Below are 19,656 nucleotides of genomic sequence, written 5' to 3' on the forward strand. Positions count from 1 at the left end.
CCCGCGCTCCAACCCTGGTAGGCAGCACCCAAGGAAAGAGCACATTGCCTGCTATAACTGGCTCCAATCCCCATGTCTGTCTCGAATGTCCCATCCTGTCCCTAAGCCCCGGGGCAGGGTCTGAGTGCCTAGCAGCCTGGCACTCAGGCAGGGCCGGACACAAACAGAAGCAATTGGGTCTTCCTGCCTTTCAGGCCCATGTCCTGCAGACACAGCTGCTCTGCATGCTGCCCCTTCACTGCGGAAATTCATCCGGAGGTGAAAATTCATGGGGAAGAGCCTCTCCTTAGGAAACCTGTCACCTGGCACAATCACTTGGAACAGGACTCACCTGTCTCTCCTCCCACGCTGCTTCCCAGAGCCAGGGCTGTGTGACTGCTCCGCAAGATACAGTAGCAAGTAATGGCAACTGTTTGTCCACGAAATGTTTTGTGGACACCTTCCTGAGTTGAGCAAGGAAGAGAATTCCATTAAATAAGATCATGTCTGTTTGGACCCACAAGACTCATTCATAAAAAAGAAAACTGACAACTGAGCTGGAGAGAGAGAGAACAGGGATTAAGGGGCTTCTAGATTCAACCCCTGGCACTAGATATGGTCCCCCCTCACCCCCCCACCCCCCACCCCCAGGGATGAGATCCCCTGAACACAGAGGCAGAAGTAAGCCCTGACATGACCCAGTGTGGCTCTGAAATTACAAAAACTTTTTTTTTTTTGCTTTTTGGGTCACACCCAGCTATGCACAGGGGTTACTCCTGGCTCTGCATTCAGGAATTACCCCTGGAGGTGCTCAGGGGACCGTATGGGATGCTGGGAATCGAACCCGGGTCGGCCACATGCAAGGCAAGCGCCCTACCCGCTGTACTATTGCTCCAGCCCCACAAAAACATTTTTAAATTACAAAGAAAAACTGGTGAGTACATGGAGTATGTCTGTCCTTAACTTTGGGATGAAGTGTCCTAGACTGGATAGTCAGGCCCCTTGGTGATTTCAGGACACATGTGGCCTCTTGTAGACTTGACTTACAGCAAAAAGAGTACCGAGGGGGCCAAAGAGATAGTATAGTGGGTAGGGTGCTTCCCTTGTACACAGTGAGTAGGGCCACACCTGGAAGTGCTCAGGGCTTTTTACTGGCACTTCGGTCAGGATTCACTCCAAGCAGGGTTGGGGGGACCATATCTAGTCCCAAGGATAGAACCTAGGTCAGCCATATATGGCGAACTCCCTACTTACTGGGCTATCTCTCTGGCCCCAGGAAGAGAGATCTTGCTTTGATGTGGAAGGTGACTTTGAGTTCTGTGGACAGCCTCGACAATGGAGAAGGCAAGGATTCTCTCGTAATCTCCAGAAGGAAGGCAACCCTGGGATCACTGTGAGTGGATCTGGGTAGGACCTAGCTTGGACTTATGACCTTGACAACTGTCAAATAAGAATTTTGTGTTGAGGGGCTGGAGCAATGGCACACTAGGTAGGACATTTGCCTTGGATGCGGGGCCAACCTGGGTTCGATTCCCAGCATCCCATTTGGTCCCCCAAGAACCTCCAGGAATAATCCTTGAGTGCATGAGCCAGGAATAACCCCTGTGCATCGCCAGGTGTGACCCAAAAAGCAAAAATTGTGTTGCTGGGGACTGGAGAGAGTAGGGCACTTTCCTTGTACATACTAGGTTGACTCCCTGGCATCCCATACGGTCCCCAAGCACCACACTGCCAGGAGTAATTCCTGAGGGCAGAGCCAGGAGCAATGCCACCGAGCATTCTAGGGAGTGGTTCAAAAACAGAGACAAGACAAAACAAAGTTTTGTGTTGTTTTTAGCTACTAAGATTGTAGCTTTTTTTTTTTTTTTAACAGTCTTGATAGGAAACCAATGTGGCAATAATAGCAACCAGCAACAGCTGCCTCCTGAAGATCAGCAGCAGTTCCGGACTGGTCCCTGCCAGGTTTCCCTGCCACAGAAGACCCTTGTCTTGTCACTTAGCATTTGCATCTCAGCTTACACCAAACCTTTGGGGGTTCTGTTTGTTTTGTTTTTGGGCCACATCTGGTGATGCTCAGGGCTCACTCCTGGCAGGGTCGGGGGACCATATGGGATGCCAGGGATTGAATCCAGGTCAGCCACCTGCAAGGCAAGCAAGCGCCTTAATTTCTGTACAATCCCTCCAGCCCTTTCTCTTTCTCTTCTTTTTCTCCTCCTTTTCATTTCCAGAGGCATTTGAGGGGCCGTGTGGTTCCATTGATCGAACCCGGGGCTCCTGTATGCAAAGCCTGTGCTCCAGCCCTTTGTGCCATTTCCCTGACCCCAGGTCCTGTTTCTGTGCCTCCATGCATGACGGTGTGTGCAATGTATCTCTTTGAGATATTAACAGATATATTAACAGATTCCCTGGAGTAGGGCCCTAAGGTGTGCAGGTAACGGCTTGTATGAGCAGAGTGAACACTTTGAGGGAGTCACGTACCCGAAAAGAACGTGGAGGTGATGCTGTATATTTCAGTCCTGCTACGGAGTAACCACTCAGTTCTGCCACCACCCAGGCCAGTCCAGCAGGTCACTCGCTTTAGCTCTCCCTCTTGTACCCTTAGCAACTCCCCTCTGTGCTGGCACAGCCTCATGGGGTCCTCAGAGTTTATTTGGCTTTGCTCTGGGGGCGATGCTCAGGGGTTCCTCCTGGCTCTGCACTCAGGAATCACTCCTGGCGGTGCTCAGGGGACCCTATGGGATGCTGGGAATCGAACCCGGGTTTGTTGCATGAAAGGCAAGCTCCCTCCCTGCTGTACTGTTGCTCAGGCAGAGTTTCGCCAGTCTCCACTGCTTCCATCTGGGCGCGGTGGAGCTGAGCCCTGGCACACGCCGTCGTGGTTTCAGGCTGCTGTGGCGTCCACAGAGGCCCCTCACAGCACCTTCCCAAGAGGGATCTTGTGTCACTGCCCCACTGGCTGCACAGAGGAGGTTACAGCAAGCTGCTCTTGCCAGAGCCCCGTGACCTCCATCCTGTCAGAGCCAAAGGCTGCGGCTCTATGTCCATCTCAGCCTCTGGGGGTGACATAGCTGTCATTCCCTTCCTCTTCTAAGCACGGTCTTCTGGTTCTGGATAACTTCTGCTTCGCTTTGTCTTCGTCCTGCCCCTTCTTCCTGGGGAAGCTGTCATGGCTTACCTCTAAAGGATATCTCCGAACTTCCCATAGTTTCTTGTCCTTTGCTAGAAATTGGCCGCCCGAAGACCAAGCTCTCTTTCGTAGGGCGTGAAGGGTGGGCCCACATCCTATGGTTACTCAGGCTTACTCCTGACTCTGTGCTCAGGGACCATTCCTGGCAGTACCCAGGGGGCTGAATGTGGTGCCAGGGATCAAACCGGGATCTGTCATTGTCACTGTCATCCTGTTGCTCATCGATTCGCTCGAGCAGGCACCGGTAACATCTCCATTGTGAGATTTCTTTTTTCTTTCTTCCTTTTTTTTTTTTTTGGCTTTTTGGGTCACACCCGATGATGCTCAGGGGTTACTCCTGGCTCTGCACTCAGGAATCACTCCTGGTGGTGCTCAGGGGACCATATGAGATGCTGGGAATCGAACCCGGGTCAGTCGCGTGCAAGGCAAACACCCTACCCGCTGTGCTATCGCTCCAGCCCCTGTGAGACTTCTTGTTATTGTTTTTGTCATATCGAATACGCGCTGGCTAGCTTGCCAGGCTCTGCCATGCGGGTGAGATACTCTCGGTAGCTTGCTGGGCTCTCTGAGAGGGACGGAGGAATCAAACCCTGGTCGGCCGCGAGCAAGGCAAATGCCCTACCTGCTGTACTATCGCTCCAGCCCACATGCAAAGCAGCACCCTACCCATCGTTCTCTCTCTCCAACCAGAAGACTAAGCACTTTGCACACTTCAGACCTAAGATGGTCAAGAACTATAGGTAATGTGGCAAGAGAATCCAGAAAGGGTGGGATTCCTATAGAATGCATGGGGGGAGGGGGCTCCTTCCACAGGATTTAGGATTCACAGGGGTGATTTTGTTCATGGAGGTGCCACTGGAGTTGCCAGTATGTACTAGGAGCCATTTGCATATGAAAAAATTTATTTTTTAATCTGGGGGCTTGGAGCGATAGCACAGCGGTTGGGCGTTCGCCTTTCATGTGACCAACCCGTGTTCGATTCCTCTGCCCCTCTCGGAGAGCCTGGCAAGCTACCCGTTGTGTATTGGATTTGCCAAAAAAAAAAAAACAGTAACAATAAGTCTCTCAATGAGAGACGTTACTGGTGCCCCCTCGAACAAATGGATGAGCAATGGGATGACAGTGATACAAATTCCAAGTCATTTTTAATCTGAGGGGGATACACCTGGCAATGCTCAGGGTTTACTCCTGGCTCTGGGCTCAAGAATCCCTTCTGGCAGGGCTCTGGAGAACCATATATGGTGCCTGAAATCAAACCCAGGTCAGCTGCATGCAAGAGAAATGTCTTACCCATTGCACTGTCACTCTGGCCCCTGCAGATGAAAAGTTGAAATGTAGAGAGGATGGGGGCCTGGGGTGGAGCACAGCGGGAGAGAGGATCACCCTTGCAGTTTTGTGTGTGCAGGACCCAGGGTCCATTCCAGCACCAGAAAATGAAAAAAAAAAAAACCAACAAAAACTTAAGCATAAATGGAGACATTGAGCTTCCTGCCAGCTGTCCATGCAAACAGTGGGTCCCACGCCAAGGCTGTCTGTCCTTCCTCACCTGCCCTGAGAATGATGGGCGGGGGTGCACAGAGGGCTTCAGAAAGCCATGGATGAATTTGCAGTGAGGAGAAAGTCTGAGACGTGTCCCAGGTGCCAGCTGCCTGTGGTGAGTCTTGCTTGGGGGACGGTGGTCCCCAGCACCCCTAACCCAGCTCCCTTGCTCTAGTGATGCTCGTCAGTAAGACCTATATCACCCCAACTACATCACCCCATTTGCTTCTCCGGCGGGGTCAGCTGGCAGCTGGCCAGTTTGGTCGAGAGACCTGAAAGTAGCACAGATCCAGGACCCAAAAGTTTGCTTTCAACTTAAACAATGTTCTGTTCTGTTTAAAAAAAAAAATTATGGGGATAGGAGTGATAGCACAGTGGGGAGGGTATTTGCCTTGCATACAGCCGACCTGGGTTTGGTCCCTGGCATCCCATATGGTTCTCTGAGCAACGCTAGGTGTAAGTTCTGAGTGCAGAACCAGGAGTGGGACCAATAAATAGTTATCTTAAATACTCTTATAGTCCCGGGGCTGGAGAGATAGCACAGCGGGTAGGGCGTTTGCCTTGCACGCGGCAGACCCGGGTTCAAATCCCAGCATCCCATATGGTCCCCTGAGCACGGCCAGGGGTAATTCCTGAGTGCAGAGCCAGGAGTAATCCCTGTGCATCCCCAGGTGTGACCCAAAAAGCAAAAAGCAAAAAAAAAAAAATTAAAAAAAAAAATACTCTTATAGTCCCAGTCCTTCTCTCTTTTAGTTTTCTTTGGAGAGAGAGATGGGAGACACATTTCACAGTGCTCAGGCTTACCCTGGCTCTGTGCTCAGGGATCATTACTGGTTGTGCTTGGGGGACAATATGGGGTGCTGAGGGTAGAATCTGGGTCCACTGCATGCAGAACAAGTGCCTGTTCAATCTCTTCATCCTCTTTTCTTCATTTGTTTTACATACCTTGAGAGAGCAGTGGTTGAAAGTCGATATCGAGGGGCTGGAGTGATAGCACAGCGAGTAGGGCTTTTGCCTTGCATGCGGCTGACCCGGGTTCAATTCCCAGCATCCCATATGGTCCCCTGAGCATTGCCAGGGGTAATTCCTGAGTTGCAGAGCCAGGAGTGACCCCTGTGCATCGCCGGGTGTGACCCCTCCCCCCAAAAAAAAGCAAAAAAAAGAAAGTAGATATCGAGTATGGAGTTTTGTTATAGTATCTATCTCTTCTTGGGGTTATGTACTTTAAATTTTTATTTTATATAGTTTTAATTTATATAACTATATTTATATAGTTTTTATTTTTTTATCAAGATATCATGGGGCCAGAATAATAGTGCAGCAATAGGGTGTTTGCCTTGCACGTGGATAACCCCAGGTTAATCCTTGGTGTCCCATCTGATCCCCAAGCCTCTTCAGGAGTGATCCCCAAGTGCAGAACCAGGAGTGAGCCCCACCACCACCACCACCCAAAGCTACTGACATGTCTAGGGTTACTCAAAAGGAGTTTGCCTTTTCAAACCACTGTAAAATAAATAATAGTGGAAGGGGAAAAAAACCTATCATTTGGAGACTGAGGCCTCAAGATAGAATCTCAATTGTTCCCCCCCTTTATTTTTAATGCAGGTACCATGATTTACAATACTGCTAATAATAAAGCTTTAGACAGGCAAGATCTCTTTTTGTTTTGTTTTTTTTTAATACTCTATTTAAACACCATGGTAACAAAGTTGTTCATAATAGGGTGTGGCGGGTTATTATATGGTGGTTATGGATTTTCAATGTTCCAACACCCACCACCCGAGTGACCTTCTCTCCACCATTGTTCCCGTTTTCCCAACCACCCCCCGAGCCTGCCTCCATAGCAGACACACACACAATCCTTGTTTGTACTGCCTGCTGCAAGATCACGTTTTGGACTGCTCTTCTGTGAGCCAGCCATGGTCAGGTTTTGTTTTGTTTTGGCTTGGCTTTGGTTTATGAGCCACACCCGATGATGCTCAGGGGTTACTTGTGGCCCTGCACTCTGAAACTAATCCTGGTGGCCCGCGGGGAATCATATGGGATACCAGGGATCAAACCTAGGATGTGCAAGACTAGCGCCCTACCCACGGTGCCAACATTCCAGCCCCAAGTCACTGTCATTTTCACGCCTTGACATTGCCACTGGAAAGCCCATTCCCCATGTCGAAGCTCACAGCTTGCAGGCAGAGCTTGCCCGATCCTCTCCTCATCACATTCCCATCTGAGGGATGGGCACCACCTTCCACTCCGGGGCTCCAGCATCATGCTCCCTGCCAGCCCTCCCTCCCTCCCTCCCTCCCTCCCTCTCTCCTCCCCAACTGGATTAGAACATTTCCAACCAGGGGAAGCCCCAGAGCAGTTCAAACAATGCCGATATTTATTACCCACAAGAAATCTGGGCGGGGCAGTTCCAGAGCTACTCGGGTGAGATCACGGATAGCTCCGGTCTTTCCAGCTCTCTGTGCTGGCATCTTCAAAGGGCCGGTGGCATCTCCTCACATGATGCCAGGGTGCCTGCTGCGGCTCCAAGGATCATGGGTTCCTGTAGCACAATCTGAGACAGCAACGAGCATTTGTTCCTTCTCCTCCTCTTTCATCAGGAGAAAAACCTTTCTTTAAAGCCTCCTTGGTGTTGCTAGAGAGATAGGACAGAGGTTAAGACACTTGCTTTAGGGGCTGGAGCAATAGTACAGCGGGTAGGGCGTTTGCCTTGCATGTGGCTGACCCGGGTTCGTTTCTCAGCACCCCATATGGCCCTCTGAGCACCACCAGGGGTGATTCCTGAGTGCAGAGCCAGGAGTAACCCCTCTGCATTGCCAGGTGTGACCCATAAGCAAAAAAAAAAAAAAAGACACTTGCTTTAATCATAATGTTCAAAAGGAGAGAGAGAAAGAGAGATAGAGACAGAGGGAGGAAGTGTGCCTGCCTCTAGGGGTGGCGGTGGCAGGAGAGACACAGAGGATATTGATGGTGGGAAATGTACAGTGGTGGAGGGGTGGGTCTTGGAACATTGTGGACTGAAACCCGATCATGAAAGCTTTGCAACTTTATCTCACGGTGATTTAATAAAAATGAATCGATTTAAAAAATAATAAGGCACTTGCTTTGTATGCAGCCAACCCTGTTCCGATCCCCAGCATTTTCTCTTTATTTTGAGCCACACACAGTAGAGTTCAGGGCTCTGCATTCAGAGGTTACCCCTGGAGGGGCTCAGGGGCCCTTTGGGATGCTGAGGATGGAACTTGGATCAGCCGTATGCAAGACAAGAGCCCCACCTGCTGCACTACCACTCCCGCCCCCCAGCACCTTATAGGGTTCCCCAGACCTGCCAGGAGTGATCCCTGAGCATAGCTGGGTGTGACCCCACCCAAACCCCTCAGTACATAAATATCACATCCTCATGTATGGCTTCTAGTTCTCTCCTTCCGAGTCATTGCACAGAAGGAAGAACGGAAGCAGCAGGAATTCATGAGGGAACTAGCGCAGTCCAGTCCATCCAGGCTCTCCTGGGGGCTGGGGAAGGCCACAGTGCTTGAGCAAGTGCTCGGGCAATCGTAAAACAGGACCCGGACTCTGCTGGCAGAGGAGATGGGGTGCAGGTGCAGGGCAGGTGTGCCACACCCCGTGCGGGAATGTCCTGGGCTTCCCTTTGATCCAGCAACTCTGGCTGCTCCCAGCCACTGTCCGCTCTCTTCAGGATGCCCACGGTGGAATCACCCAGCGTCCTGCTCCTTTTGTTGCTGTTTTTGAGCCACACCCGCTGATGCTCAGGGGTGACTCCTGGCTCTGCCGTCAGGAATTACTACGGGCAGCGCTCAGAGGACCATAGTGGAAACTGGAAATCAGAGCGGGCTGCACAGAAGGCAGATGCCCTCCCCGCTGTACGATGGCACCAGCCCCTGCTTCTGTTCTAGAATCCCTGTAATCTCTTGCAATTGTAGTGTTTTTCAACCAACCCCCTCAGGCTCACCTTATTAACTTTGTCTTTGTTTGTTTGGTTTTGTGCCATATTTAGTGGTGCTCAAGGTTTACTCATGGCTCTGCACTCAGGTATCATTTTTGGAGGGTTCCGGGGACCATAAGAGGTGCCAGGGATTAAACCTGGGTCAGCCACATGCAAGACAAGTGCCCTACTCACTGTACTATTACTCTGGCCCATATTTATTAATACTTTCTTGCTGGGGGGGGCTGAAGAGATAGTATAGAGCTCAAGATACTTTCTGTGCACACAGCTGACCCTGGCTAGATCCCCAGCACCTCATAAGGTTCCCACGTCCTGCCAGAAGTGATCGCTGAGCACAGAGCCTGGAGTAAGCCCCACGCACTGATGGATGTGGCCTCCACACCTAAACCCAAGCCAGATAAGGACTGGGACTAGGAAATAGTATAAAAGAGAGGTTGGGGTGGAGCTTAGCATGTGTCCGACCCGGGTTTGGCTAATTTTTATTTTTTAATTTTTGGCCACACCCAGTGGTGCTCAGAGCTTACTCCTGGCTCTGTGCTCTCAGGGATCAGTCCTGGTAGCTCTCAGGGGTCTATATGGGGTGCTGGGAATCGAACCCAGCCAGTCATGTGCAAGGCAAAGTCCTATCTGCTATATTATTTCTCTGCGTGCCCCCTTCACTCATTTCTTTTTTTCTGTTTTTGGTTTTGTTTGGGGGCCAGAACTGTTGATGCTCAGGGCTTAGTTCTGGGCTCTCTGCACTCAGGAATTCCTCCTGACAGTGCTCAGAGGACCATATAGTTGTGCTTTTAAGTTTTTCTTTTTGGTTCACACCTGGCGATGCTCGGGGGTTACTCCTGGCTCTACACTCAGGAATTACTCCTTGAGGTGCTCAGGGGACCATATGGGATGCTGGGGAGAGAACCCAGTTGGCCATGTGCAAGGCAAATGCCCTACCTGCTGTACTATCACTTCAGTCCACTCCTGGTTTGATTCGTTTTTTTTTTTTTGGCTTTTTGGGTCACACCAGCAGTGCTCAGGGGTCACTCCTAGCTCTGCTCTCAGGAATTACTCCTGGTGGTGCTCGAGGGACTATATGAAACCCTGGGAATCAAACGCAGGTCAGCCGTGTGCAAGGCAAATGTATTCTCACTCCGTTCTACCCTGGTCTGATTCTTGACACCACATGGTCCCCCAAGCTCTGCCAGGTGCAGCCCCCGAGCCCCCCAAGCCCTCCAGGGTGGCCAGGTAATCCCTGGCACCTCCACTCCAGACACCCTCAGTCCGCTGTACTGACCCCCCAACTCAGTTGGTCAATCTCTGGTAGGGTTCCTGGCTCTCCTGAGCACCCCTTGGAGAGCCCCCCAATTTAAATAAAGCTCCCCTTTCCTTTGTGATTTCTACTTCCTGAGGGTGGCACATCCGGCTGTGGTGCTGCACAGAGAACCTCGGGGTCCCCCAGGCTCACCCCGCTCCTTTACCAGCCTGTATGTAACTTCACCAGGAGCCACAACCCTGCCTGTGGTGCTCAAACAGCTTTTAGGGGCAGTGCTCACACACCTTACCACTGGAGCTAGACCCCCACCCCCACTCCCGGCCATGGGGTGCTGGAGAGCGCATCCTTTGTGATGGTGTCAGGTGTCCCCAAGAACAGTGTTACCAGGATCAGGCTTACTTAGCACATGTGGGTCAGCCCAGGGATCAAACGCTTGGCCTCACACTTGCAAAGAAAGTCGTTTCTCGCCCCTGGCCCCCCTGGCCCCAGATGCTTGCTTCCAACCCTTCTGCTGCACTTGTAATGAAAGCCTTTCTCCTTCCACGGTCCCGTCCCCTCTGAGCTCATCTTGCGGTACAGCCTCCTTCCTCCCCCGGTTTCCTGCACTCAGGGCTCATTGCTACCTATGAACTTTTGCACTCAGTCCTGTCTCTGCCTGGGGACACTCCAGGCCTTGCCCAGACTGACCCCGTGACGTTCGGCTCCAGTTAAATAGATGCCTCTTCCCCAGTTCTTCCCTTCTTCCCTTCTTCCTGCTTCTCAAGGCCACGACCCCTCAATGTCGCTACTGGGTTTTGTTTTGTCAGGGTACCCGCAGCTCTCTGGAACTGTTTGCCCGTTTATTTAGTATCTGTCTTCCCTCCACTAATCTAATGCACGTGCCTTAAGGGCACCTTCTGGTGGTGCTCGGGGAACCCTATGAGTGCTGGGGATGGAACCCAGGAGAGTCGCCTGCAAGGCAAGCGCCCTGTATCCCTAAGGGCACAGACTCTTGGATAGTGCTGGGTACGTAGGGGACACTTGAAGAAGATGGGTGGAGGAACCTCAGTGTCAGCCAGCTCTCCTCTCAGAACTGAGAAGCGGGAATGTGCCTTTGCCATCTTAGTCTCTCTCTCTCTCTCTCTCTCTCTCTCTCTCTCTCTCTCTCTCTCTCTCTCTCTCTCTCTCTCTCTCTCTCTCTCTCTCTCTCCTCTCTCTTTTCTTTTTGGGTTACACCCAGCGATGCACAGAGGTTACTCCTGGCTCTGCACTCGGGAATTACCCCTGGAGGTGCTCAGGAGACCGTATGGGATGCTGGGAATCGAACCCGGGTCGGCTGTGTGCAAGGCAAATGTCCTACCCGCTGTGCTATTGCGCCAGACCCATCTTAGTCTCTTTACTCTCTTTTATTATTTTTTTTCTTTTTGGGTGATACCCAGTAATGCACAGGGGTTACTCCTGGCTCTGCACTCAGGAATTACCCCTGGCAATGCTCAAGGGACCATATGGGATGCTGGGAATCGAACCCGGGTCAGCCACGTGCAAGGCAAACGCCCTACCTGCTGTGCTATTGCTCCAGCCCCTCTTTACTCTCTTTTACACAAGGCCTCATCCCAAATCTGCTTTTCTGATCTTTTTTTTTTTTTTTCAGATTGGGTGATAGCTACGAGGATTTGGAGAAACCCAGCTTGAAAGAGCAGTTGGGGAGTGCTAAAGTATGAGGCAAGAGAATAAGAGAATCTTGGACCCCCCTCTAGGTCCCAAACCCCTCCTCCCCCCCCCCCCCCCCCCCCCGACCGCCCCTCAATCTGGATGCGAATATCTCAAGAGGGTAATTCCTAGGAGCTGGCGCTTCCTTCCCACTGGAATGTTGGGGCTGGGTCTTGTCTCTGGGTTGGGAGAGAAAACTTCATTCAGTCCATAACTTGAACCCTCTCTACCCATCTTGTATCCAGGCTGCTCCTGGCACACTGGGATGGGAAGTGTTCTAGAAAAGTCTCTACCTCACAGGGACCACTTGTGACAATAATAGTCGGAAATGATCACTCTAGACAAGAACTGAGTGCTGAAAGTAGGTAAAGGGATATGCATGATAACCTTTCAATATCTGTACTGTAAGTCATAATGCCCAAAAGGAGAAGGATAAAGAGAGAGAGAGAGAGAGAGAGAGAGAGAGAGAGAGAGAGAGAGAGAGAGAGAGAGAGAGAGAGAGAGAGAGAGTGAGAGAGAGAAGAAAAGTGCCTACGTAGCATAGGGGCAGGCAGGGGTGAGGGCAGGAGGGAAACTGGGGATGTCAGAGGTGAGGAATATACAGTGGTGGAGGGACGGGTATTGGGACACTGTATGACTGAAACCCAACCAGGAGAAACTTGCTATCTGTGTATCCTTCAGTGATTCAATTAAAAAATAAATTAACAAATATTTTTTTAATTTTAAAAAAGAAAAGTACCTGAAAGTCCTCAAGGTCACCTTCCACTGCCAGTTGGCTCAATGAGATGGAAACGTCACATGAGCAGTTACTTCCTGGAGACGGTTGGCAGGGGAGACTGTGGGCCCAGCCCCTCTGCCCCGGGGCAGGGCTGCTGCTGCCGTCAGGGAGGTCAAGGCTGGGTGGAGGTGCATTCAGGCCCCTTGGAGGGTAGTGCCGCCACGCAGAGCACTCAGCAGGGTTCTGGGGTTTTCTCCGCCCTCTGTTTAGTTGGTATAGGGTGGACACAGAGGCAGTGAAGAAACAGACTGACCCAGGGCGAAGGCTTAGCGGGCTGGGGTAATGGTTTTGGCCATAGCCACAAGCTGAGATTTGAGATGCCAAGGAAGGAAAAGGGGGTCTGGCCTTGGTCATTAAAGCATGAGTGGTAACACTGAAGCTGGCCTCACAGGGCTCCGAGTCTATGCACACGGGCTAGTCTCAAATAAGGTGAGGAAAAAATGAAAACACTGGGGCCGGGACGATAGTACAGTGGGTAGTGCCTTGCACATGGGCAGCCCAGGTTTGATCCCCGGCATCCTATATGGTCCCCCGAGCACCACCAGGAGTGATTCCTGAGTGCAGAGTCAGGAGTAACCCCTGAGCATCGCCCGGTGTGACCCAAAAGGCAAAAAAGGAAAAAAAAAAAGAAGAAAATAAAGAAAACAACAGAGCCAGCACCTGAGTGATAGTCCAACAGAAAGGCTTGTGTGAGCCTTGCATGCGGCCAACCCAGGTTTAATCCCTGGCACTCCATAGGGTTCCCCAAGTACCATAAGGAGTGATCCCTGAGCTCAGAGCTAGGTGTGGCAGAAAGGAAGAGAGAAAGAGAGAAAAGACAGAAAGAAAGAAAGAAAGAAAGAAAGAAAGAAAGAAAGAAAGAAAGAAAGAAAGAAAGGAAGGAAGGAAGGAAGGAAGGAAGGAAGGAAGGAAGGAAGGAAGGAAGGAAGGAAGGAAGGAAGGAAGGAAGAAGAAGGAAGGAAGGAAGGAAGGAAGGAAGGAAGGAAGGAAGGAAGGAAGGAAGGAAGGAAGGAAGGAAGAAAGAAAGAAAGAAAGAAAGAAAGAAAGAAAGAAAAGAAAGAAAGAAAGAAAGAGAAAGAGGAAGAAAGAGAAAGAGAGGAAGAAAGGAAGGAAGGAGGAAGGACTGAATGAAGGAAAAAGAGAAAGAAAAAAGAAAGAGAATGGGAAAGGAAGGAAGGAAGGAAGGAAGGAAGGAAGGAAGGAAGGAAGGAAGGAAGGAAGGAAGGAAGGAAGGGGAAGGAAGGAAGGAAGGAAGGATAGAAGGGAGGGGAAAAGGAAAGAAGGAAGGATAGAAGGAAGGGAGGCATAGAAGGCAGGCGAGGGCCTGGGCGCATTCTGGCATATGGAAACACTGAACCAAGGCCCCAAGGACCCTTAATTCTGCCACTAATGACCCTCCAAGGGCCTTGGGCACTACCCAGGAGGCGTCAATTTCCTTCCTCCCTCATGGGATTGGCGGGCCCGGCCTTGCCTACGGCAAACAGTTCCTGAGAGACTCAGCAGGGAAGGACCAAAGCTGCCTGAGGACTCGCAGGGGGCCAACAGACAACCCAGTTAGGACTCTTGGCACCTGCCTAAGCTGGGTCTGATCCCTGGCCCCCCTCCCCCCGCACGGTCCCTTTGAGTCTGCCAGCAAGGATTCTTGAACTCAGAGCTAGGAGTTAAGTCCTGAACGCTGCCAGGTGTGGCCCCCCCTGAAAAAACAACCAACCAACCAACCTCTAGAACGGGGCTGGGGGAATTGCCTGGAGGACTCGGGCAGCTCCGGGAATGTCAGTGCTCTGGGTCTGAACCTGGGACTGCAGGGCCCCGAGCACTGTTGGGGGACACCATCCCCCCCAGCAAACAAAGGAACAAAGCAGGTTACCCCGGTGAGGCATGAACATTCCTGTTTCTTTATGTGTATGTGGGGGGGAGGGGGAGTCATACCAGCAGTGCTCAGGGCTTACTCCTCGCGCTGCTCCCAGGAATTACTCCTGGCGGGGTTTGGGGGGGACCAGACAAGGCCCCGTACAAGGCCACCGCCCTGTCGGCTGTCCATCTCTCCGGCCCCCTGTTTCTTGTTTTTGCCCAAGGCCAGAGGGAGCCTGTAGCTAGGGAAGTTAGGCCAGTCTTGACCAGCGGGAAGCAGGGGGATCAGGGTCCCCCAAAGAGCGGGGACACTGCCCTACCTCACTCCTCCCTGGAGATCAGCAGTGGTCCTGCTCTCTTTTATTGAGGAGAAAGACAGGCAGACAGAGACAGAGACAGAGAGACAGAGAGCAGAGACAGAGACACACTCACAGAGAGAGAAACAGACAGAGAGAAGCAGAGACAGACAGAGAGACAGACAGAGATAGAGACAGAGACATACTCAGAGAGAGAGAGACAGTGTGTACAGGGGCTAAGGCATCTGCCCTGTGTGCAGCCAACCCAGGTTTGGTCCCCCGGCACTGCCTGGTTCCTGAGCACTCCACCAAGAGTGAGCCCTGAGCACAAAGACAGGAGTAAGCGCTTAGCACTTCTCCGTGTAACTTCAAAATCAAAAATGGAAAAAAGAAAATTGATTTACACTCAGAATATAGCCTCTCAGGAGGATGGGGACATGACCTAAGAACTGAAGCTCACCGGAGCCATAGCACAGCGGCCAACCCAGGTTCAATCCCCGGCACCCCCAAATGGTCCCCCGGGAGAGATTCCTGAGCAACACTGGGTATAGCACTACACACACACACACACACACACACACACAATCAAACGAACAAAACCACCACCCACTACCTCTCCCTGCGCTACAGCTGAGCAAACCAAGGCTAGAAAAAAGAAGGATTAAGAACCCGAAGCTGAGCGCAGGCCTCCAATGTTCTAGAATATTCTGAAAAGCCCCAAGGCTTGATCTCCGGCTCTGGACTCATTATTTCTGGTTCATTGGCAGCTCCTCTGAGCTCAGCCACACGTAACCAACCCTGGTGTGGGGGCAGTGCCAAGGCTGCAGGGGCGAGAGTGAGGGGTAGGGGAGGGGAAGTCTCTGCCTGGGAAGGCCTAGCTGTGTCCCAGGTGACAGGGTCGTGAGACTAAGCAACGGGTGCTAGGCATGGGCGCCTGGATACAGTGGGTGACGGCCCACCCTCCCCCAGCCTCACCCCTTCCATTCCCTCCGCCTCCTCCTGCCAACCCAGCCACCTCGCAGTCCTCCCTAACCCCACCCCCTCTGCCCTCCTCCCCACATCCCATCCCTTCCCGCTTCTCCCCCAATCCCATCCCTTCTCCCCTTCCCCCTCCTCCCTCAACCCCGCCCCCTTCCCCCCTTCTTTCCCGGTTGGGTCCGGGCCCAGCCGTTTGCCTCCTGCTCTGTAACCAGTAACCAAGCCAACAGGCCTGCCCTCCTGGGGCCGTTTCTAACAACACTGCCCCCCTGAGAGCAGGGAGAAAGTATAAAGGGCGGCCACGGGGCTCCCCTACACCTCTCCCTGCCACCAGCTAGCCGCAGACACACACCCAGAGGCCCCAGCCGGCACCTCCTCCAGGCAGAATGGTGAGTCGGGGTCCTCGGAGGAGGCACGTGAGGGTCCCAGCAGACCCACGGGCCCATGTGAGGGACCCCGGGGAGCCCACAGGGTGGGGGTGGGAGTGTCTCGGTGATCCTGGGGCTTCAACGCATAGGCAGGTGAGGTGGCCAAGGTGCAGCCCCCAGGAGTTCGGGGACGTGGGGATGTGGACGTGGGTGGGCAGATAAGAGGAGGGTGGGGGCACAATAACCAGACTGGGGGGGTCGGCCCCAGCTCAGGGGCAGGGCTCTGAGCTCCGGGGTGCACAGGGGAAGATGCCAGATTGTCGGTGGCCGCACCTGCCTGCCATCAGGACGGGTCCTCTCACGCCCTCTGCCTTGCCCTGGCCTGAGCCCGCATTTGGGGGCATGTGGGGGGCTTGGGGGTGTGGGGGGGCGGTTCTCCCACTATCAGCATCTCAGGTGATTTCTTTTTTCTTTTCTTTCTTTTTTTGCACATATTAATGACTCTGTCTTTACAATCTTGCTTTGGGTTTTATTTTTGGGTCCCCCCCTGGCGATCCTCAGGGGTTACTCCTGGGTCTGCACTCAGGCATTACTCCTGGCAGTGCTCGGGGGACCAGATGGGATGCCGGGGATCGAACCTGGGATGTGCCAGGCCAGCACCCTCCCCAGTGTGCTACCTCTCCAGCGCAATCGTGTTTGACTTTCTTTCCTTTGGACACTCTTTTGGGAGGAAAGGGTGTTGGGCTACACCTAGCAGTGCTCAGAGCTGACTCCTGACTCTGTGCTCAGGGATCAACTCTTGCTGGGGCTCTGGGGACCATATACAGTGGCGGGGGGTTGAACCAAGGCTGACTCCATGCACGGCAAATGCTTGACCACTCTTAGAGGTGCTCAGGGGCGATCCCGGTGCTGATGCTGTGAGACCATGCGGTGCTGGGGTCCAAATCCAGGTCTCCCACATGCACAGCAGGTGCTCAGCCAATGCAGGGGCTCTCTCTGGCCCCTCACTTGCTCTATCCCCTGTCTCTTCTGCGGGCAGTTAGGAGTGTGGCCGGAGCCAGGCTGCCCCGCTCAGAATAGTCCTAGGACCTTGAACTGACCTCTGTGGGAGTCAGTGTCCTCATCTGTAAAATGGGGGCATTCAAACATCCAGGGGTGGAGCAGGTGAAGGGAGAGTCCAGAGGGTTGGTGCACATGCTTTGCAGGTGGGGGGCAGGCCTGGGTTTCCTCCCTGGCACCGCAAGCTCCCTAAAAGTCACCCCCCCAAAAAAAAATGGACCCTGGGTGTAGAGTACTTAGAGCACTGCATTGGGCGGAAGCACTCAAGGAGTGGGAAGCATTTTGCCCAACACCACATTCGTGCTTCACAGAGGAGAACCTGTCCATCAGCCCGCCTGCATCCGGCTCCAGATCTCGCTGCCCCCCCCCCCGCATCCAGCAGGGGGAGAGGGGCCCGGGCAGTGGGGGTGCAGGGCATTCACCAAGGTGATACGGGCGGGGGCTGGGGCTCAGGTCTGTGTGGCCTCGGGGATGAGTGTTTCCGCCCCACCTGCTGTTTTTCCGTGGATGGCACCGGTGGTATCGTCCTGGCAGCCCTGTGGGGACACAGGTGCCCTGCACAGGCCAAGTCAGGCTGGTGTTTGGCTTTGCAATTGCTGTGGGGCTAGGAGATGGGGGAGAGGGGCTAGAACGTGGGCTAGGGGGATTTCAGGCGTCCCGTGTCCCTAACCCCTCCCGGTGTCATTCATCACCTTCTCGGCCCAGTGACTCCGGAATACATTGGGGCAGCAGCAGGTATCTGGAACAACGGCGTGTGCAGGAACCAGGCCAGCAATGTGTTCTCCCACTGCAGTCATTCCAGGAGGGGCTCTGATTTTATTTTATTTTATTTTATTTTATTTTGTTAGGCCACATCTAACAGTGGGCTGGAGCAATAGCACAGCAGTAGGGTGTTCGCCTTTCATGCCGCTGACCCGTGTTTGATTCCTCTGCCCCTCTCAGAGAGCCCGGCAAGCTACCGAGAATATCGCGCCCACACGGCAGAGCCTGACAAGCTACCTGTGGTGTATTGGATATGCCAAAAACAGTAACAATAAGTCTCTCAATGAGAGACGTTACTGGTGCCCGCTCGAACAAATCGATGAGCATCGGGATGACAGTGACAGTGACATCTAACAGTGCTTGGGGATCACTCCCTGCTCAGTGCTCGGGGGGTTGCTCCTAGCAGTGCTTGGAGTGGGGACCATTTGGTGCTGGAGGATTAAATCAGTGAATCAGAGTCATTGCTTCCCAACTCTCTGGTCCCCGAGGAGGCGCTTCTCAGCCACAGAGAATTGGGGGCTCGCCTAGGTAGGCAGTGAAGCCCTGGGCTAGGACGAACCCCACTCACATGAAACTCATAAGAAGTCAAGGGGCGTGGGGGCTGGAGCGATAGCACAGCAGGTAGGGTGTTTGCCTTGCATGCGGCCGACCCGGGTTCGATTCCCAGCATCCCATATGGTCCCCTGAGCACCGCCAGGGGTAATTCCTGAGTGCAGAGCCAGGAGTAACCCCTGTGCATTGCCAGGTGTGACCCAAAAAGAAAAAAAAAAAAGAAGTCAAGGGGCAGGAGTGGAGGTGACCCCGGGGGCTGGAGTGCATGCTTTGCGTCGTGTGGCCCCTGGGACTCTGAGCATCAGCCTGAAGCAGCCCCAAGCACAGCCACACAAGCAAACGAAAAAGAAGGCCAGGTTGGTACTGGACAAGAATGTCAGCGAAGGGACGGGAGACATAGCACAGCAGATTTGGCACTTGCCCTGCTCGGGGCTAGTCCAGGTTCCATCTCCGTCACCCCATAGGCTCCCCAAGCTCCAGCAGGAGCTACCCCTGAGCACAGAGCCAGGGCTAAGCCCTGAGCACCCACTGAGCGCGTCGCCCCTGAACAAACGATGTCAGTGACTAGGCTAGCGAGAGACGACAGTGGCTAAGGCGCGGAGCCAATCCAGGTTCAGTCCCGCCCCCTCACGTGTGGTCCCCCAGCCTTACCGGGCGTGATCCCTGAGTGCAGAGACAGGAGTCAGCCTCGAGAGCACCACTGCGCATGACCCAAACACAAAAACAAAAAGAATGTCAGTGCAGGGGCCGGAGCGATAGCACAGCGGGTAGGGAGTTTGCCTTGCACACGGCCGACCCAGGTTCGATCCCCGGCATCCCATATGGTCCCCCAAGCACTGCCAGGAGCAATTCCTGAGTGCAAAGAGAGGAGTAACCCCTGAGCATCGCTGAGTGTGACCCAAAAAGCCAAAAAAAAAAAAAAAAGAATGTCAGTGCAGTATTATATTTATGGAGACAGTCAAGTCTTTCTCAAAAAGGTAAGGAACGTGGGCTGGGGAGATAGTAGGGGCTAATACGCTTGTCTTTTTTTTAACTTGTTTGCTTTGGGGTCACACTTGGCCATGTTCAGGCATTATTCCTGGTTCTGTACTCAGGACCAGTTACCCTGCGGGGGGGGGGGGGACTATGTATGGTGTCAGAGATGGAACTAGGGTCATCCGAGTCAAGGCAGGCTCCCTGCCCACGGCACTATCTCTCCAGCCCTCCTGGTACTTGTCGTACACGTCACCAACACCTTTCATTCCTGGCACCACATATGGTCCCCTGAGCACTGCCAGGAGTGAACCCTGAGCACAGCGTGATGTGACCTTCAAACCATAAAAAAGTTGAGAAATAGTTCGGGCAGGCAAAAAGGTCTAAAAAAACAATACAGTGACCACTTGCTACCTAGTTAATG

The 19,656-nt window shown here is 53.0% G+C and overlaps 1 protein-coding gene across 1 annotated transcript in view; it reads left to right on the top strand.

Moving 5' to 3' along the window:
• Window positions 1-15,751: 15,751 nt before the first annotated feature.
• LOC101538292 (tubulin alpha-1D chain) overlaps window positions 15,752-19,656 on the top strand; it is an 11,592-nt gene continuing 7,687 nt past the window's right edge. Inside the window, exon 1 of the mRNA XM_055123192.1 lies at window positions 15,752-15,908. Coding sequence (XP_054979167.1) covers window positions 15,906-15,908 — 3 coding nt within the window. The 5' untranslated portion in view covers window positions 15,752-15,905. The remainder of the gene's footprint in view (window positions 15,909-19,656) is intronic.

The sequence above is a fragment of the Sorex araneus genome, chromosome X, assembly GCF_027595985.1.
Source record: "Sorex araneus isolate mSorAra2 chromosome X, mSorAra2.pri, whole genome shotgun sequence".
NCBI classification, from domain to species: Eukaryota; Metazoa; Chordata; class Mammalia; order Eulipotyphla; family Soricidae; genus Sorex; species Sorex araneus.